Source organism: Pseudoliparis swirei, chromosome 2 (assembly GCF_029220125.1).
Source record: "Pseudoliparis swirei isolate HS2019 ecotype Mariana Trench chromosome 2, NWPU_hadal_v1, whole genome shotgun sequence".
NCBI lineage: Eukaryota > Metazoa > Chordata > Actinopteri > Perciformes > Liparidae > Pseudoliparis > Pseudoliparis swirei.
This window is the reverse complement of record NC_079389.1, coordinates 4,086,779-4,106,720: the sequence shown is the minus strand read 5'-3', so window position 1 is coordinate 4,106,720 and position 19,942 is coordinate 4,086,779. Positions and strand designations below refer to the sequence as shown.

At 43.4% G+C, this 19,942-nt stretch overlaps 1 protein-coding gene across 2 annotated transcripts in view; it reads left to right on the top strand.

The window, feature by feature from the left end:
- The window catches only part of tfpia (tissue factor pathway inhibitor a), a 33,226-nt gene that overhangs the window by 9,109 nt on the left and 4,175 nt on the right, over positions 1 to 19,942 (top strand). For both annotated transcript variants that reach the window (XM_056424274.1, XM_056424266.1), the window contains exons 2-3: positions 10,858 to 11,055; positions 19,567 to 19,743. In XM_056424274.1, the coding sequence (XP_056280249.1) occupies positions 10,858 to 11,055; positions 19,567 to 19,743 (375 nt within the window). The remainder of the gene's footprint in view (positions 1 to 10,857; positions 11,056 to 19,566; positions 19,744 to 19,942) is intronic.

Here is a 19,942-nt window from a genome sequence, read left to right as displayed (position 1 = left end):
TTATGTCCGATGAGGAGAACCTGTGTGTTCCCACCTCATCTGATCTCGATGGAAAGAATCAGAGAGCGTGACCGTTCCGTTACCTCCTGATGGCACAACCCGATACGTGGAGGAGAGCCGTCTGCAATGCTTGGCTGGTGCCCCATTTTAGAGGCCAGTGTGAGTGTGAGAGACAAATGGTGTGGTAGGCCCGATGCCAGTTCTTTAAATTCCTCCACTTTACGCTCTAATTTAAATGCAGGTCATCGACACGCGAGTTTGTCTTCCCCGTCTCTGGTTTCGATCCAAAGCTGAGCGATGTAAATTCACAGAGAGCCTCAATTAAGGCTAACATGTGTAAAAGATAAAAACGAGTTATATAACCAAGTTTCTGACCTCTGGAGCAGAAACCTAAGCAGCTGCCGGTGTATAATTAAATACCCCGATATAATGAAGCAGGAGAGAAAACACAAACGACCCATTGAAGGAACTGTTGTGGCTGCATTTCTTCTTTTTTGGTCCATTCTGACTAATCTCTTAACCTGATGCATATAAACTTGTATCTCTTTCCTATCTGACTGCTGGTGAGACGCCACAGGAGACTCACCCTCTGGACCTCAGTAATCAAACACCCACAGGACACAGAGAGTTTGGATCAGAGTTCAATTCATGTAGATTTATTTGTAACCAACAGTTTCACAAATAAACCTGAGCTGGGTCCGGTATTAAAGACAACAACCTCCCTCCACATCTGTCTTTCCCAACTCCCGAACAAATATATTCACATATTATTTATACAACAAACTCACTGCATGTGCTCCTCCGTCCACTCCCTCATTACATATAAGTTCTCGGCCCTCAGTGTGACCTCAGTGTGACCTCTGTCCCAGTCCAAGCCGGTTACTTTAAGGAAAGTGGAGGTTTCTTGCTGACGTCTCCCCCCTCGTTACTTCTCTTATCTTATTGTGTCTGAGCCTCCTGGTCCTCGCTCTGCAGTCTCCTCTCTACCGGTTCAGACTGGAGCAGCACAAGGCCACTGGGTCTGTCTCTGTCTGGCGTTGTTGATCCTTGTCTGAGGGAGAGAGCTGTGTGTGTGTGTGTGTGTGTTTATGTGTGTGTGCCCTCTCAATCATCTTTGTAGATGTAATTTAAGCCTAATATAACACAATGGAAAAGTTTAATACACCCTATGTGTATATGTTGTGGAAGCACCCAATGTGAAACATTTTAACCACCACAGAACCGACGTAGAAGTTCAACTAAAAAGAAGTTGTTAGAAACTCTGCTTCCCTTTTACTCTACAGCCTCCAAGGGACTGAATCCCATCGGGACCTTTCACTCTTTTCTCCTGCTCCTTGTATTTTATCTGGTTTTCGTGGAACCGGCGTTATTACGGAACATTCTCCTGGCCGACACTGTCAAATTTCCCACCCATCACTTCTACCAACACAAAACCAGGCCGGAAAAAACATATATATAATCTGGTGTGTTGACGTAGATCCTGATATCAAATTTTGCGACATTAGATTTCTCTTATTTAAAGCCACGGTTGTTCTTGTCCTCTGTTAATGTATTCAGACATGTTAATGTATTCACATTCATATCTTTGCTCTTTATATTGAACGCCTTTTGATTCCCTCTCTTCAACATGTTCTATCACCGGTGTGAACGTCTCTGAATCTTGTGTTTTATTTTATTGCGTTGGTGATGAATAATTTACTGCGTGTTTTTTCATGCCTCAATTTGGCAGATGGCACCTTGTTGGAGTGTCTCTCTACCCGACAGACTCGGAGCAACTTATGACAAACGTATGCCCCCGTCATTGTTTGCCATAAGCTCCTTCTGGACGGAGAAGTGGCCACGTGCCATTTTACTTTATTTTTATTTTTGCATGACTGGTTTAAATGTCACCAACACTGCAGTTCATCTAATCGTATGAATCCGAGTGCTAACCGGGTAACGCTCCGATTGGCTGAGAACCGGACGAGATGGACTATTAATTGGAGTTAAGCGGGATTGTTCGGTTCAGAGCGTGGATTTGGCGTTTTCCCCGACGAGAAATAAAAAGGGGGATTTCTGGTTCCCACTATTATTTGCATTATCGGGACCGACGGGAAACGGCAGGTGGGGGCTCAACTCTGATATATTGCCAGGACAAAAAGATATTGCCATTGCCGAGGGATCGAGTGGGGGTTTCCGCCACTGAGCTGACATCGGAGAAAAGTCAGTTGATAAGAACTACCTGCTAGATGGAGGGGATGGGAGTCTAAGCCAAGGCAGACGGAAAGCTTTGATTTTTCTTCTGTTTATCTGAGTCCAGAGTCTCCCGAGGAAGTGAACGTTAAACCTGGCATGGCACGGACAAACAGGACTACAAAAGGCTATCGAGTGACGGAGCCGCAATTACCTCCTTCATTGCATCCCCCCTTTCTCAGCACCTGCCATCCCAACACGCAGGCTCTGATTAAAAAGGCCTTTTTTCCCGATAATTAAGCAAGTCACTAGAACCTTGAGGGTGTGTTTCAATCTTTTTCAGCAACAAAACATTCAATGTGTATCGTGAGGCTTCTTCGGGTTTAAGAAAAGACATCGCATTGACGTTTGATCCGTCATGCAGAGTTTTTCTCAGGCGTCTCCGGCAACAATCGAACCCGACAACTCGGCACAGTTGGTTCCATCTGTGCTCCGTGTGTGCCGATCTATACAGGACTGGGCCTGTTGCTGCCCGAACACAGATCGGTTCACTACGGGAGCGCTCTAACATATTTGACTGTTTGTCAAAATGGCAACCGATTTCCCCACAGAGGCACAAACGCATCCACGTTTCAGTGGGATGGATTCCTTTCCATCCCACCGCTAGAGGAAGTGCTTGGGAAAGGTACTTGTAGCCCACTGATCTCTAGGATTGATGATCTACCACTTTGTTTTGTTTTATTAGAAACCTCAAATGCGTATATATATCTTCACACTTGATTTAAGTCATTTTAAAGTATATTATTATTATTATATAGCCATAACCACAATACAGGGCTCTCAAGTGTCACGCATTGAGCGTGACACTCACGCATTTCGGTCTTAAGTCACGCACTCCCGCCACACATCGTATTTCTCACGCTGAAAAAAACTCTCGGCTATTTAATGTTTTAATGTGCCGCAGCGCGCCAACATGAGCTGGCCGCGCTGCCCTCACCGTGGAGGAATCAAGCGCTCCCCTGGAATTCTTGTAACGGAGTAGTTTTACAGTGTGGTATTACTACTTTTACTTGAGTAAAGAATCCGACTAGTTCCTCCAACACTGCTCACTTTTGATACCACCTAAGTGTAGGAGACACGGAAATTAACAGATAGAAACTGTGGCAACAACAAGGCTGCAATAAAAAAGGTTATAAGCCTTTGAGGCAGCATTCTTTTAGAGTGATAACCAACTCGATGGGCTCGATGTACTTTCTCAATTCAAAGAGAGCGTCTGCTGGTTTCACCGTACTCGATGCGTCTCGTCCTTGAACCAAAATGTTGTGTTCTCAGGTTCTATTAATATAATCCATTTGAAGCTACTTGTATGGGAGACTCTTCAATGAGCCTCATTTCTTCAGGGTTCAGCTGTAGACTCTCGGGCCGGGCCGTGACTCAGCCTCAGCCCTTTGTCCTTAGGCTCCAGCAGTATTTCTTACTATCTACTCCGATGCGCCCTCTTTTTGGGTTCTTCCACCAGCACTGACCAATGAGCTGCGAGCCGACGTCACTTTCCTATTTCATGGAGTTTGCACCCGTCGCTCCGTGAGCCGTTTAGACCAGTGAGTCACTGTTGGCCGAGCCTGGGAATGATGCACACAAGTGAGTTCACTCCAGGTAAGTGTAGAAAAACTCGAGAGAAACTCGCTAGGGAAATATTTCCAGCCAACAGTAAAACTTTAAAGTCATATTACCACATCGAGGTCTTCATTGCCTTCGTTGGGTTTTCGGGGTTTTGTAACTTTGAACAATTAGTTTCTCTTGGATTTGATTGGTTCTACACATATTTATACATCTATAAATACTCCCACATGTATTTATTTGTTTTATCATTGTTATATTCATCGTGTCAAGTCAGTTATACATATGCACATGTGCCTCAGAGGGTTTACACTCTGTAAAACATACCTTTGACCTTTTTATTGTAGAGAATTCTACTTTCTTAAACACATCGTGCTTTTACGAACACATTTAGATGAGGATTCGAGGTGTCATGGTGGACCTGCCTTAGGTTAGGAGCAGGCATTTACATGCTAGTATCAGACAACGATATTTCATCATCACCATGTGGATTGAGACACAGATGCAGATGGAAATAAAAAAATTTAATCACACATTTGTTAGTGCTGTTTTCTGCCTTTTTGGGCTTTTAGAATTCCAATTATTATATTCAGAGAAGGGGATCATATTGTTCTGTATACATAACCTAATCTGACAAAATGACTACCTAAATATGTCGGGAGCCAGCCATCTGTGAATTACGGAATTATATCATAGTATGCGTTTTGTACTTTTGACTAAGTACATAGAAAGAGATATACTTGTCACTGTTTTTCTCGCTCATTGACATTTACGGCGTGGTGAAATGATGAGAAGGATTCCCCGTAGGACGCATATCAACAACCGTGTCTCGTGGAGTGTTACGTCATATATTTAGATGACAGAACCAGAGGGAGTCGTCAACACAGGTGGCGTGTGCGCTTGCTCTGGTTCTTTTGTGTTTTTGCTGAGTCATCAATAACGGGCTGCGTGTTGCTGTTTTCTGCTGTACAGTTTGTGCCTTTTTTGTCTCTTGCCTAGAGACGGAGAAATGGAGGGCGCAGGATAATCTACTGGTGTATTAAAACAAGCCAGGACTGGGCTCAACCTGCCCAATGCAGGTGCATGTTGAGCAACTCGGATCGGTATCCAAGTGTGTGTGTGTGTGATACCGTTGGCGATACTGGGGAGACTTTAGCTGCCAATGGAAATGTGATGCATCGCAAATCTGCCTCCCCCATTTTTCATCACGCTCTCTATTTACGGACTTCCCAGAGGCTTCTTGTTGATGCATTTTATATTTATTTACCTCCTGTTCAACAACATGGAGGATTCCCGATGACAGATTCGGAGCTCTGCCACAGGATTTGTGGACCGCTCCGAAAACATCTCCATTCAGAGCCGTTGCAAAGCGCGTGACAAATCTATTTACATTTTTTAACCCAGTTTGATATTTTGTCTCGTCGACAAAATCCATTATTCACACCATAAAGCTCATAGGAACAAAACAGCAATGAAATTAATCATATAAGTCATAGTCTAACCAATGTTTTTCCTGAGAGAGCGAGATCAGTTCTGCATGTAATGCAAGACTCTGTTCCTTTTCATTGTTTCAATATTCATTAAATATTAATATTTTACACCGTGTAGCCTAACGTACTTCTAACTGTGTGTTATGAAGCCAATAATAAAACATATTGAAATGACTTGCAGCGTACTAAAGCAGCATAAAATGGTAAATTTAGTATAAAACTGCAGGGATTCTCTCTTTTAACAGATTTTCTTTTAAAATTAAATTGCTACAAATTCCTATCAAACGTATCTTTTTTGCCCCGATCGATATTCCTGGTGTTTTCACATTAAACGCCTCCCTCTAAATGCCAGGATGCCTTTTAATTTAAAAGTTATGGAAGATTAGTCAACAAAGTAAAACTTGCATTCTTTCTAATGGCCAGCAGGGGGCACCTCCTCTGGTGCATAAATAAGTTAAAAGATCGCTTGATTGCAAATGCGATGGTGTATTTATTGTCTTCTTCAATGCAGCATGATGTTAATGTCCTACATGTTGGTCTCATTTAGAAAGATCCATTAAATTAGAAGATAAATCCGGTGCCTAAAAGAATAAATGCTCGAAAAAGGGTGTTTTTATTGTACTTAAACTAACATTTAGGAAAGGTTGTGGGCTGAATGGCATGTAGTTTTAACATTGATTATCATTATTAATAACTCAAACAGCCAGTGCTGATGATGGTGCTTGTGTTAAGCTCTTATACGGCTACGAATAAGGGTCCCTCGGTGTCCCAACGGCTTCTTTCTGCATCTATTTTATTTTCAAAAACTCTGGGCGTTAACGGACAAGAATAGTCAGTTTATGAAGTTATTGCACACTTTTCTGTTTGTTTGTTTGTGATATAAAACAACGTATTGTATAAGCTCAAAGCTAGAGCTCCATGCGTCCTCACTGGACAATGTTTACCACTCCCAATGTTGTGAGTGCCGGTTAGAAGAATAAATGCTCAAATATGTGAGATAAAGCCGAACTTTAACTTTTGTTTTGAGGCTTTTCTTCTTCTGTCTCTTTATTGGCCGTCCCCCCTCGCCAGAGAAGCTCTCCAAAGACGTTTGTTTTGTTTCACTCATGTTCTATCTTGTGGGTTTGACCTCGTGAGAGGCTCAGACGCACACACGGGTGTATCCGGTCCTTTTTCCAAATAAAATATTTTTCCGACTTTGATTTATTTTTTCATTATTTACTTTTTCTCTGCGGCTCGGTACCAACCGATAGCCGGTACCAACCGAGCCCGGGGGCTTGAGAACCGCTGGTCTACACAATCGCCACCAACATGTTGGACTGTGGTTCATGAGATGGCGGCTTCATTTCAATGTGTACTACGCCGACAAAATAAGTGTGTAGCAGCTTCCGGGCCGTTACCCGTGGGTTTCCCCCACCAGCACCAAGGATACTCGGACCACAAAGAGGTTCCGTTGGAAGACATGTTTAATTGTCGGCACACAACACTCAGCAGACTGCAAACCTGCGCCTCTGCTCACTCTGTCTTGCTCCACTCTCAACTGCGAGCTTTTATGAGGGCGGCCTCGGCTGCTGCCTGATTGCCAATCACCAGCAGCCGAGGCCAAATGAGAGACAGCTGCCACAAAGTGCTTTGGGCCCATTGTACATCCATCTACCGAGAGCTGCAGTCTGTATTCCATCTTTAGAAAATGGACAAGAGCAGCAGGTGGGTGGACGTTTGCAGTGCGTCTTCTTCAAGGTGCATTTCTAGTTTCCTTTCAGAGAAAATGTTTTTGTTGGGCTGTCAACGAGTTTCTTTCAGCCCACCTGACAATGCCCACGTCTGGTTCATCGGACATGAGCAATGGAAGATCGGACGTGAGCGATAAAAGATCGGACCTGAGCAATGGAAGATCGGACATGAGCGATGGCAGATCGCGCCACTTATCGAACTTTGGTCCGTCTCAGACAAAGAGGACGATCAATAGGGAAGAAGCCGTCTTCTCCCCTGGTGGCCAGAGTCTGGCATAATGAACATCCGTAGTTACTCCATTTACAGCAGTCTGCACCATGTTTGTACTGTTTTACCAAAAGCAACAAATTCTGATAGCTCGAGGCAAAGAAATGAGCCACGGTCTCAATTATTGTCCTGTAAAGATGGCCCAATTTTCTGCTGCTTATCAGAAACAACAGCTATACCTCACAAGGCTCTGCAGGGGAACCCAACCTCTGCTTAACCCAACCTCCCCTCACGCAATCGCAGTACCACAGGCCGGATGGAAGTAAGCAGATTGGGAGTATTTCATTGGTATCCCAGAACCCCGGTTATACTTTAGGATTGGACGGGTCGTAGTGCTGAGCCTTCATTACCTGGCCTGGCTACTTGTTTACTGCGGTGCTGATCGGGCCAGCAGGGCGGCGGTTCTCATTCCACCAGCTGTTTGGACAGAATGTCCTAGCTTACCGGAAAGAACATTTAATGTTCGTTTTCCAACTTTCCAGCCGCGCCGGAGAAAAAAAATATATAGTTGGATGAGAATTAAACGACCTATGAAACCGGAATTTATATATGTGATCAGTTAAGTGTTTTTTTATAATTATCAACAGGTCTAAAAACCTCAATCCAGAAACACCAAAGGTCTCCGGCCATGCGATCCGCTCTGTGAGGCTGTACTCAGGCAAAGAGGTGCTTCACACTGTGCATGATAATAAGCCCATAATTGCATATGGTATTTAATAAAAGTTTCTTTCCATTAGAGAGCACTTACGAGTTCACTCTTTGACCTTTTTGGAAAGTTCAACTCGCGGTGTATTTTTCGTCAGTACCAGTTTTTGTTTTTAAACTGCATTGGTCATGCTATGCACGCTACAGCCAAGGATGATATATGAATAGCATTCCTTTATCGAAACTAAATTATTGGATAAATTGACATTTTTACCCATTATGGTGCACACTTATTAACATGACGTTGCACAAATCTTCTCTTCAAGTTTAGATATTTCAACAGGTCACCTGGTAACAAAATTAATTTGTGTCAAAATAAAAGACTGTTTGCCGTTCATCTTTGAGGTAACAATAGTTGCTGAAAGATTTCTCTGAAAAGTGTCGACCCCGTCACGGCGCCGGAGGGGAAGTGGAAGCTCAAAGTCGATGGGTTTGTCCTCTAGGGAACGCGCATGTGAGCAGGTCGCCACCGACTCCACCCGTCTTAAAGGGTACCTGTTGAGATCGCGAATATGTAGCCAGATCAAAAGATAATGTGTTTCTAAAGGTTATTCATGCACTGACGGTCCAGTATTCAATAACAATACGTAGTTTAGGCTGTTCAAAGTCCCTCAACTCCGACAAGCTTCATTGCACTGGTGCTTGAATATGGCGCCGGTGGTGTGACGTCACATCGTTGATAGATCGACAGCCAACCACAGCGGATGTGTTCAGAAACCAATGTAAACAACGTCGAGCGCTCGCAAACAAATGCTGAGAACTTGATAATAATAAAGAAAACGGGCGAAATATGGACGATGAAAGATTGTCAGATTCAGCAACTGGATACTTGTATGAACCATTAAAAGCAGACTATCCCCATTTAGTTAATTGTGACAGCGATAGCGATGATTCTGATGAAGTTGATGCGAAGGACCGCCGGTACAGATGCTTCACCGTGCGGACCGTGCACGCAAGTCGGCGGACGTTTGGTGCAGTTGTGGGAAATGCAGGGCTCTCAAGTCTCACGCATTGAGCGTGAGACTCACGCATTTCGGTCTTATCTCACGCACTCCCGCCACACATCGAATTCCTCACGCTGAAAAACCTCTCGGCTATTTAATGCTTGAACGCAGGAGTGCTCAATCGCCGATCGATTGTTCCGCTGCAGAGCTCGACGCGGTCTGCGCGCATTGGGATGGAGCAAAAATAGTCACTAGCACTTCGTCAAAAACTTTTCTCGGAGTATAAATAGTCACTAGCACCCCCCCCCGTCAACAACTCTTTTCGGCTCGATGCCGGCGCGCGCAACGGTCAGCTGTATCGGGTGCTGATGGAAATCTCACGCTTGCCTGTCTTCAAAACTTGAGAGCCCTGGAAATGTGTACCACAAAAAACAGACATAGAGTGCATTTGTTGTAAAGAACACAAACTTATGTCCGATGATATAGTGACATTAGACCTAATCTGCTTTACACAAAAGCGTGAGCTTGATAGCTACATCGCGCATAAGCCAGCGCTGGAGATGTCTTTCATTGATGCAATGTTCGGCCGACATGTTCGGGGGCCTGCACCCGAGGGAGAACTGTCAAATCGGTAAGTTTGAGCAACGCGTGTAGAAGTGGCTCCGGATTGGCTGAATTCCTTTCAACGACTCTACGTCATAGTGACCTTTGACATGAGTAAATAACTGGCAATATGTCTGCGCACTGAAGCGTTCACGGACTCGGAATGTTGACAAAGAAATGTAAAGCCTCGGGCTATGCGTGACTTGTTGACAATAGCGGCGGGGAAAATATGATTTATTTGATGCGCCTAATGGATGTAGCACGTTGTTGTTTTGGGCTACAGGTACCCTTTAATGTGAAACGTCGCCGGCTCTCGCTCACACAGATACCACCTGTCTTTATGCACTGGGGCGTTTAGATTCTCCTCGGTGGACCTTAGTACAACAAGTTTAAAACACACCCGTGAGCTTGTGTCTACAACATTAGTTGTATTTTGAGTTGTTAACATGTTTGTTTTTAAAGTAAAGTATTGTAGCGTCTCTCCTGACTTTGCAATTTTAATTAGTCTAAATCAGGGTCGGAAATTTACATATTTTTTTAAGGGGGCACATTTTCTCCCCCACTGACTGAAATCCAGGGTCATTTAAAAAAAATTGGGGTCACTTTTTGAAACTGGTGAAATAACATTTAACATTTGCACAAAAATAAATATACTTATTTAGGCTTACAGTATATGAGCAATTGTCAAACAAATAGCAATAATAAGACTATTGGGCAATAATAAGACTATTAGACAATAAAAAGACTTAGGCAAGAATAAGACTATTAGACAATAATAAGACTTTTAGGCAGTAGTCTACAGATTTAAAATGTTTTCTTAGTTTTATTCCATTTTTTAAACAACTATTAACAATTCTAACTTATTTCTTAATGAAGTCCTCCTCACACTCGCAGTCAGAGATCAAGAAGCTCCATTCGGGTCTTCACACACACACACACAACATCACGTCAAAACCATGACAACTGGACCGAGTCATATAGGCGATGATGTTTTTGACAAGTTCATTAAATTATTAAAGGAAATGATGGGGCATTTGTTGCCCCTTCTATTGATATCAGGGGCAACATTATATTTCGTAGGGTAGCGTTGCCCTTTCCTCTGGTGTGTTTCTGACGCTGGTCTAAATGTCGAGTTGGGTCACACGTTAATAAATCACACAGAGTACCTAACAGTTCGCTGCTGAACCGCAGACACTGAAGTCTTGTGGAAACGATGGAGCAACTCCACCTCACCCTGAAGCCCGAGGTCAGCGTTCGATGTCGCGACCCAATCGGGACGCAGCGTGTACTCAGTTTGTCTTCTTCTCTCCCGCCTCAACCAGCGGTTCAACCCGAGCTCTTCATCTTCAACGAGCTGTGCGCCCTGAAGGACGACTCGGGGCCCTGCAAGGCCATCAAGGAGCGCTTCTTCTTCAACGTCAACGCGGGCGTCTGCCAGCTGTTCGAATACGGAGGCTGCGCCGGGAACGCCAACAACTTCCTGACCATGGACGAATGCGAGGAAACGTGCGTGGTCTCAGGTGGGTACGACGCCGCTGTACGACGACGGACCCCGACGTTATTTATACAAAGGGAATGTCTTTGCACAGTCACAGTGCGTGGGACAAAGACGTTATTACAGCGTTGTGTTGTTAGCAAATTACGAGTATTGTTTTTCGTTCCTCGCGAGATTCTTATTGCCGCCTCGGGCGTAACATCCTATTACAAAGTCATTTTCCTGGTATGTGGCTGAAATGGAACTTTGCCGGCACATTCATTAAGAAGAGGTTTTTTCCTCGAGCCGTCTGGTTAATGAAAGACACGGGCACATTTTAGAGAGGCAGGCAGGTTTTCTATTATTTACACTTAAACGGATGATGAATTGAAGTTGAATTCATTGAATATAACTAGTGATCAAGTGTTGTGTTGTGCCGGTGATCCCAATCCAACTCCTTTAGTATTGAATGTACCGAGTTCTGATCGATTTTTTTCATTTCCCATGATGCAACAGCTGCACAGTGCACTACTACATTAGTTATTACATCAATCCAATGTACATGCTCGACAGTTACATAGCTGTGTATTGCATTATGACAAACAAATGTATTATTTCAAATACCTTTACAACCATAACAATATACATATTGCATAGAATACCCGTTGAAAAATAAATCAATGAATTCATAAATTAATTTATAAATAAATAAATAATTTCAAAAAAAAATATATTTTTTAATTTCAAAAATAAGAAATAAATTAATTCATGAATATATAAATTTATAAATTCCCTTTATGCTCATTACCCGTTGTTATGCTTGCATAAAGTCAACTCACAAGGGACACAGAGTGGTCTCCCGAGTGAAAGTCCTGTGTTTGTTTGACCACCTTGTTTCCGACGCTGGTCTAAATGTCGAGTTGGGTCACACGTTAATAAATCACACAGAGTACCTAACAGTTCGCTGCTGAACCGCAGACACTGAAGTCTTGTGGAAACGATGGAGCAACTCCACCTCACCCTGAAGCCCGAGGTCAGCGTTCGATGTCGCGACCCAATCGGGACGCAGCGTGTACTCAGTTTGTCTTCTCTCCCGCCTCAACCAGCGGTTCAACCTGAGCTCTTCATCTTCAACGAGCTGTGCGCCCTGAAGGACGACTCGGGGCCCTGCAAGTCAATTAGTCCTAATTGATGTCATATCATGTAACTTTATACAATACGTCACTTGCTCTGTGCGTTGCTCGTTTTGACATCGCTCTGACAGAAAGCAAAGACACTCTACATCTCCATGGTGATGACGTTTCCCTACCATCTGCGCTGTATTTAAAACGTCTATCATTTGTGTCGCCTTTGCAATCGAGGCGGTATGAAAGTAAAACATGGAGGAGCTGTGGGGTCACGTGATGCCTGTAAACCCACAACAACAAAAATCGCTATTTCTTTAAGGAGAACACTAGTAAGGTAATAACATGTCATCTCCTCCTCTTTTAGGAACCATGTAACGAAACAGAAGCATTATTATGAAGTTATAGTCGATACGAGTTATAAGTGCTAATCAATTGCATCAACCAGGGAGGACTAAAAACCCACCATGAAGGGAACATGATGAATACATATCTGTAGTGTGTGTGCACATGTGTTTGTTAGTCCGAGTCCTATCCTGGTCTGTTTGTGCTGCCTGTGTGTAGAAAAGGTTGTGCATCCTGATCCGGATTTGAAGGTTGTTTTTATAGATTCAATAGGGTAAAGTGAAAAAAGTGTTGAGTTCAGAAATACTGTGGTTGAACACGGATTCAGTACACCTGAAACTAAACGGATGCCATCGGAAGACTCATCCATCGGTTCCGATGTTGTTGGTGATACACGTGTAGTGTCGCTCAATCGGCTAACGTCAAATATTGCACCCGTCATTACAGATCAATGCGTGAGGCATACACGGACACAAAGCTCAACCTGGATCACACGCAGCATTGAGTGTAGATGTTTTATAGCCTGGCGATGACAGAAAGCAGAGGGTTTAAGGTCGCTGTCTGGATACGACTAAAGTTGGCGAGACAGAAGACGCTCGTCTGTCTTCGCGAATCAATTGTTGGGTTGGCGATGCCCGCCGAGTGCAGTCTTCGCAGTGCGGGGGGGGGGGGGGGGGGGGATGCATTGTGTCACTCTCTGCCCTTCACTTAGCTTCTCTGTGGAAAAGCGATCGATGGAGACGCAATCAGACCTTTTCACCCGTGGGGAGTTAAATGTACCCACGGCCAAGACAAGCTGTTTTTTGGTTCAAAGGCACCTCGAGTTGTGAGTCGTGAAACGCTTCGTCTACAAAAGGAAATGCCTTTCTCTCTCATTCAACACCTCTGTGTAGTGATATCTCTCGGGGGGGGGGGGGACAACAATACGCCTTTGATACTCAAGCTCGACATGAAATACGCCCTGGCGTTAAAAGCAAGTCAGGGTCTTGAGACGGTGTGTTATCCTGCGGCGTGACTGAAGAATAACCGTCACCTTCGCGCTCATTGTGAGACGACCGTGAATGAGTATGCATCCTGCAGGCATCGCCAGCCTTGTATTTTGTGTCCCGTCATCGGTCTCCCCCCCCCCCCCCCAAACAAACATGGGGCGGTAAAGACGTGATCTGGAGGCGTAGAGTTTCTGGCTCCAGCTGAGGTGATGTTACATAAATATGAAGGTGACTTGCAGATGTTAAACGCTCGTCTGGGTGTGCAGTCTTTTTGAAGGCATTGTATTAAACGGAGCTATAAAAGTGTCATTTGTTCCGTGGCCTTTTTAAAGGGCAGTTTGCATGAAAAGCATAACACCTTCAGAGTAGTCGCTTGTATCTAGATTGAACTCGCCTCCATGTGTGTAACCACTGTTGCTGGGCTCGCTGGCGACTTTGTCACAATCACCAAAGTCAAACTAGAATGGAAAGAAACACAGTCATCCCATTAAGTTCTCACTGAAGAAACTGCACATTCACACACAGGTTGTTATGGCGTCAGTGGCAGTAAGACACAGAAGACAGAGAAGAAAAGACTGCGAGACAAACGTTGATTTTTCCAAAAGCAGGATGCACACAAAAAGGTTTTGGTCGGGTAAACATTGCGGCGGCGTTGAACCGGCGGCTCACAGCTAGTGGTGCTAACAGTGCTAACAGTAATAACAGTGTAAACAGCAACAACAGTGAAAACCGCTTACAGTGTAAACAGTGACAACAGTGAAAGCAGCGCTAATAGTGAAAATGGCAACAACGGTGAAAACAGTGTTAACAGTGCAAACAGTGACAATGGTGAGAACAGCGCTAACAGTTATAACAGCGACAACAGTTAAAACAGCTGCAACAGTGTACACAGTGCTAATACTGTCAACGTGTAATAGTGAAAACGGCAACAACAGTGCAAACAGCGACAATGGTGAGAACAGCACTAACAGTGCTGACAGTTATAACAGCGCTAACAGTGTAAATAGCGATAACAGTGTAAACGGGGATAACAGTTACAACAGCGACAACAGTGTAAACAGCGCCAACAGTGCTAATAGTGCAAACAGTGCTAACAGTTATAACAGTGCAAACAAGGGCAACAGATTGTTGTTAAGTTTAATTGACATGTCTTCCCAGAGTCACATGGTTTATCATTGCCTATTGGTACTCAAGTACATGAACGTTGGGTCCAATTTCAAAAGCAGTCGCCTGCGCCACAAAGACTGGTGTGTGTATTTTATATATACTGTATATATATATATATACATATACACACACATTTGGTGCGTAACACATCGTGTACTCGATCAATATGCAGTGTGGACTCAGCTGTATTTTACAAACATCAGATTTGATTGAGATTGCTGCAAAAATAAATAGAAAAGGCCATTAGTGAGAATATTGATCAGCCTTGAGCTCAGTGCAGAGACAGGAATGTCACACTGATCTCGCCCGGCTTATTAACTCTAATTAATTTGTAGGTTAATTAAACATTCGACTTGTCATTTAATATTCAGTAATTTACTTTTTTGAAACTTTTCCTCTATGTTGATTATATCTGGGGGTAAACAGTAAATGCATGCAGCTCTATGAGTTTCTAACACTAATGTCCTGCAGTCTGGTGATTTTGGGAAGGTGACATGAAAACATGACATTATAAAGTAATAAAATGCAGCGAGCCTCTCGAGCCAATGAGTCTCGCTTTCAAACATTTACTCTCCTCTCATTTAAAGTTATCTCTGCTGAGTCAAACCTCATGAGTCATGAGTCATGGTCACGTCAATGACTCAATGATTAAGTTATTTATTTATTAACCGCTGGATTTAAATGACTCTCCTTCTCCTCCATGTTAAAAATGTGTGTTTATGAGGAAAAAAGTTATGTTATCTTTATTATCTTTAAGACAAGTTCATCAAATGTAATGTTATTATAATATTCATCGTCATTTTTTTATTATTTTATTTTATTTGAAATGTATTTAACCAGGGAATGCCTCATTGAGATTAAAAATCTCCTTTCCAAGAGCGTCCTGGCCCAGACAGCAGCAGAAGAACATTACACAAAGTTTCAGACAATACAACACAAAACAGTGACAGACAATATTTAAAAAAAAGAAAGATAATTTTTTAGATCACAGCATGAATTAAACCAAAACTAAGACTCAAGTCATCATAACCCAGTTCACACAGGTGCACATACCTCCGTCAAAGAAAACATCTACAACCAGATGAACCTTCCTCCAACTCTTTTAATCTATTTTTAAAAACACCTCAAGAGAACCGGCTCCCGTAGACCAGATCAGTCTGCAGCACGGAGGCTCTCCTAAAGGTCACGTCGGGTTCCTTCTGTCTTACTCTCCGGGGAAACTCTTCTTCTCTTTTGTCTTGCAAAGGTTTTCTGTCCTCCAGCTTCTCCGACGCTTCACTGACACCCCGAGGCGCCGCCCTCTGGCGCCCTGAAGAGGTCAGACGCGGGAACGCAGGGTTTCTCCGTGACGGTTGCACCTTTTTTGTTTTCTTTTCTCGCGGCTTATGCTCCGTCTGAGCACGGAGGTCATGTAAGGAAAGGAAAAAGAGAATTTAAAAAAGGACAAACAACCAAATGTTTCTGGGAGAGGTGTCAGACGGTTTGGACCGGAGAGATGTGAGCCCGCTCCTGCAGAGCGACAAACATCTAGTTCCTGAACCGATTAGTCCATTAATGAATGAATTCATTGGGGCGACTGTGTGTCAGCGGTCAGCAGGTCCGTCTTTCAATCAGGGGGTTGGCGGTTCAATCCCCGCCCTAGTCGACCTTGAGCAAGACGCTTAACCCTGAAATGCTCCCTGTAGCTAACGTAACATGTAAAGTATCTTTAAATCGCTCAAAAAGCGCTTTATACATTAAATGGATTATTATTATTATCTCAACCGTTGTAAACTCATTGCTGGCTCATAACCGAAATGCCCCTCATACTCTGAGGAGTAAATCAGGCATTTGTTTTGACAGTTTTGGTCCCTGTGGACTTGAGATGTGTTCTGTGACCTTCTGACCTGCTGGAAATGTCTCCTGTCAGAAACAATGTTATTTTAACCTTTTTGCTCTATTTTTCATTTTCTCCACAACCGGAGATCCGCTGGTTTTTGGGGGGCTTTGGGATCTGAAGAATAACTCTCCACAGAGTTCTCCGCCTGCACACATGGGCCCTGAACACGTCTGCTACATTGCTGTTTTAATCCCGCTGTGTTTACGCAGCACTTTGCAATATGCAAACAATAGCATGTAATAAAGCGGCGAAATTGTTTTTTTAATGATTATTTCTATAAGCGTCGGCTGATTTTGCTGCTGAGGCCGGTGTTTCTTCCCTGTGATTAGATTACATCTGTCTCCATCCTGTGGCAAATGTTATTTTTACGCCCGGGTTCGTTTATTTAGCTTTAAATATCGATTCCATTAGAGATTTTCTTTTCTTTTTTCTTTTTTCCTTCCCCACGAGGCCTGGCCATTATTGTGTCAGTACTTTTTTTAGATGCAGGAAAATAAATAAATAGATAAAATATGTTAACGCGGAAAAAATTACGGATGAAATCAAGCCGTGATGAAGCAACGAGGCGAGTGAAGACATAAAGAAGGGTTGGGGGAGGGGGGGGGGGATATCTTCTTTCTCATCTTTCTGGGTATCGCACTCAAAAAGGCCCGAATATTTATCTTTTGCTGCTCTCAATCATACGAGCATGGGGGGAAAACAAAATCTCCCTGGAGAGTGACAACAACTTTTTGGAACAATGGTGAGTCCATATGACTGATAATTCTCCACAATCCCCTTCACAGCTCCGATAGACGACTTTCTGAATTATTAATGAATGCATTGCACCACATCTTTGGCCTCGTGCTTTTCAGTCATAAAAATGCATTTAGATGTTACAACGATCGCCCTTTTAACCACCGGCACCCTCCAGTGGTGTGTCTTTACGGACAAACCACACCGTGTGTTCAACATGGCCGAGGACCTCCTCTGGCAGTTGTTTGGCTTCGAACAAAGATGGCTGATTTTGCGTTAGCCGGTAAGTCGCGAACGTCTGGTCCGTAAACTGCTGCCTGGTTGCAAACCCTTTGATGGCTTCATGTCTTAAAGAAGCTATCGTTGGCATTATTTGCGGTGGGGTTGGGTGAGGTACTAATCCATAGTCGATGGATAGGAGATGACAGTCGGCACACCTACAGTTTAGAGAAAAAGACGGGAGCAAAGCACTGATGTGGACCGGGCCGGCAGAACAACGGGTTTCGGGTCCACCAAAAAGAGAGGCCCTAAAAAGTAGAAAAATGTGAACCAATTAAACTAAAATTTGAATTGTAACCCCTCGAATACCACCATCCAATTGTCTTAAAGTCTTGAAGCAACTCTACTTCTCACTTGTTTTGGTGTTGTATTGATGTATCGGTCAGCATTGAGATTGATGGTCAGCATTGAGATCACAAAGCTACCTCCCTCGTGATCGACAGCTCGCTGCCACAGGGTTTCTGTTCTGGGAATTTATTATTGAGTTCACGGGGAAATATTCGGAACCTTTTTCGACCGTCTTGTTCGGCGTTCAGTTGTACTTGGATCCTTTTCTGTCACTTCTGGAGGCCAAAAAAACCAAGATGTCGACGGCCAAAATGCCAAAACTCGAGGCTTCAAAACCCGCAATCCATAAACTAATGGATACATGATTCAACCCCAACATGCTTCTACTCCATATGCACTCTGCATCATTTTAGATGCATCTCTCTAAATGAAAGCCCGGCATATTTGGTACTTTTTTGGGGTCCTCACTCGTATTTTAAATGCAGTTTTGTGGATTTGATCAACGTTTTGGGTTCACAGCAACGAGGTTGCACTGACCGATGTTTCAGAGGTCTACTCAATCATTCATCGGCTCAACAATCTTTGGATCGCACACTTGGTTGTCATTTTAAATGTGATGTAACCGTGAAGTACTCTATTCACCAACCTGCCACGTCACTGACATTTAAGGAGTCGTAGAAGTACCAGAGATAGAACTGTACCGTTTCTCTGATGAATACATCGTTATCCATCTGTGTGGCTGTGTGTGCTACCCAGAGCACTTGCTTGTCACGCCTTGTCTCATTGATAATAAAAATAAAGTCAGTTTGAAACTTGAAAGTGATGCATCCAACACCAGGCACAAGGCTGTCATGAGCGCGGACACATTTTTTATTTATTTTATTTTGCAGGTTTCGTGGCGGCTTATTCAAAGAAGGATGCTTGAAAAACAGATGTTGACATTTAAAGTTACAGATTTGAGATTAAATAGAATCTATACTCAGTTTGTGCGACAGATTTGAAGATTCAAGATACAAATAGTTTCCAAAAAACATTAAAAAGCTGGCAAATGATACGAATTTCTATCGAGGAAAAACCAATGTGCGCCTTCCTTCAACTTTACACAACGCGATGCAACATTTATACGAAACATCAAAAGCTGCAATATGCCCCGAGACCCCCAGGGTTACAATATATGCAACGAGCATTGAGGCGTGAACACGGGGGAGTTGGAGCTGAGGTGAGAGACAAAAGAAAGGTACATGACAAGAAAAATATAGTCGAGAAGAAAATGCACGACGGAGGAGGAGATCCGGTTCACCGGAAAACGGAGAGCAAGTTCCCGAGTGTTTAGTTTTCAAGATGGAACCGAGGAACATGCTGCAGCACAGCTGTGGAGACAGGAAGTGGGCCGGCTGTGAGCCGGAGGCTGGTTGATTTTGATATTTCGGCATCTCCATTCGGGGAGTTCGATAGGCTGTCCTACACTTCGTCCAGTAGAGAAGGCGTGGCCAATTTGACTTGTCAAGGAAAAAACTAATACATTTAACATATTCAATTTAAATATTTAATTAATTATTATTATTATTATTATTATTAATTAATTATTTTAAATGTATTATTAATTAATTATTTAATTTAAATGTATTATTTATTATAATAATTAATTATATAATTGAAATCTGTTATTATTTATTTATTATTTAATTTACTGAGCAAAAGACTCAATAACTAAAGGAATGTGTCTCTCTCTCTCTCTCTCTCTCTCCTAGATGACAAGAACCCGTGCCACCTAGCCGAAGCTCCCGGTCCCTGCCGCGGGCTGATGAAGCGATACTTCTTCGACAGCAGCAGTCAGCGCTGCGTGCACTTCTTCTACGGCGGCTGCTTCGGCAACGCCAACAATTTCCGGAGCATGTCGGAGTGCCGGGCCAGATGCCAGAGCCCAGGTAGGCCCGGTTGAAGAGTTCTCCTCTTCCGGTAAAGACCGGCAGACGGCCTCTAAGGTTCGGTTGCATTCACAACAACCCCTAAATTAAGACCGATGGTGTTCGGCAGCTGCGAATGCTTCAGAGACGCCGTCGTTCGGTGGGAAATGGACTGCGTCTTTAAAAACAAAAAGTTGGATGTTACAGAAATCATTACTTT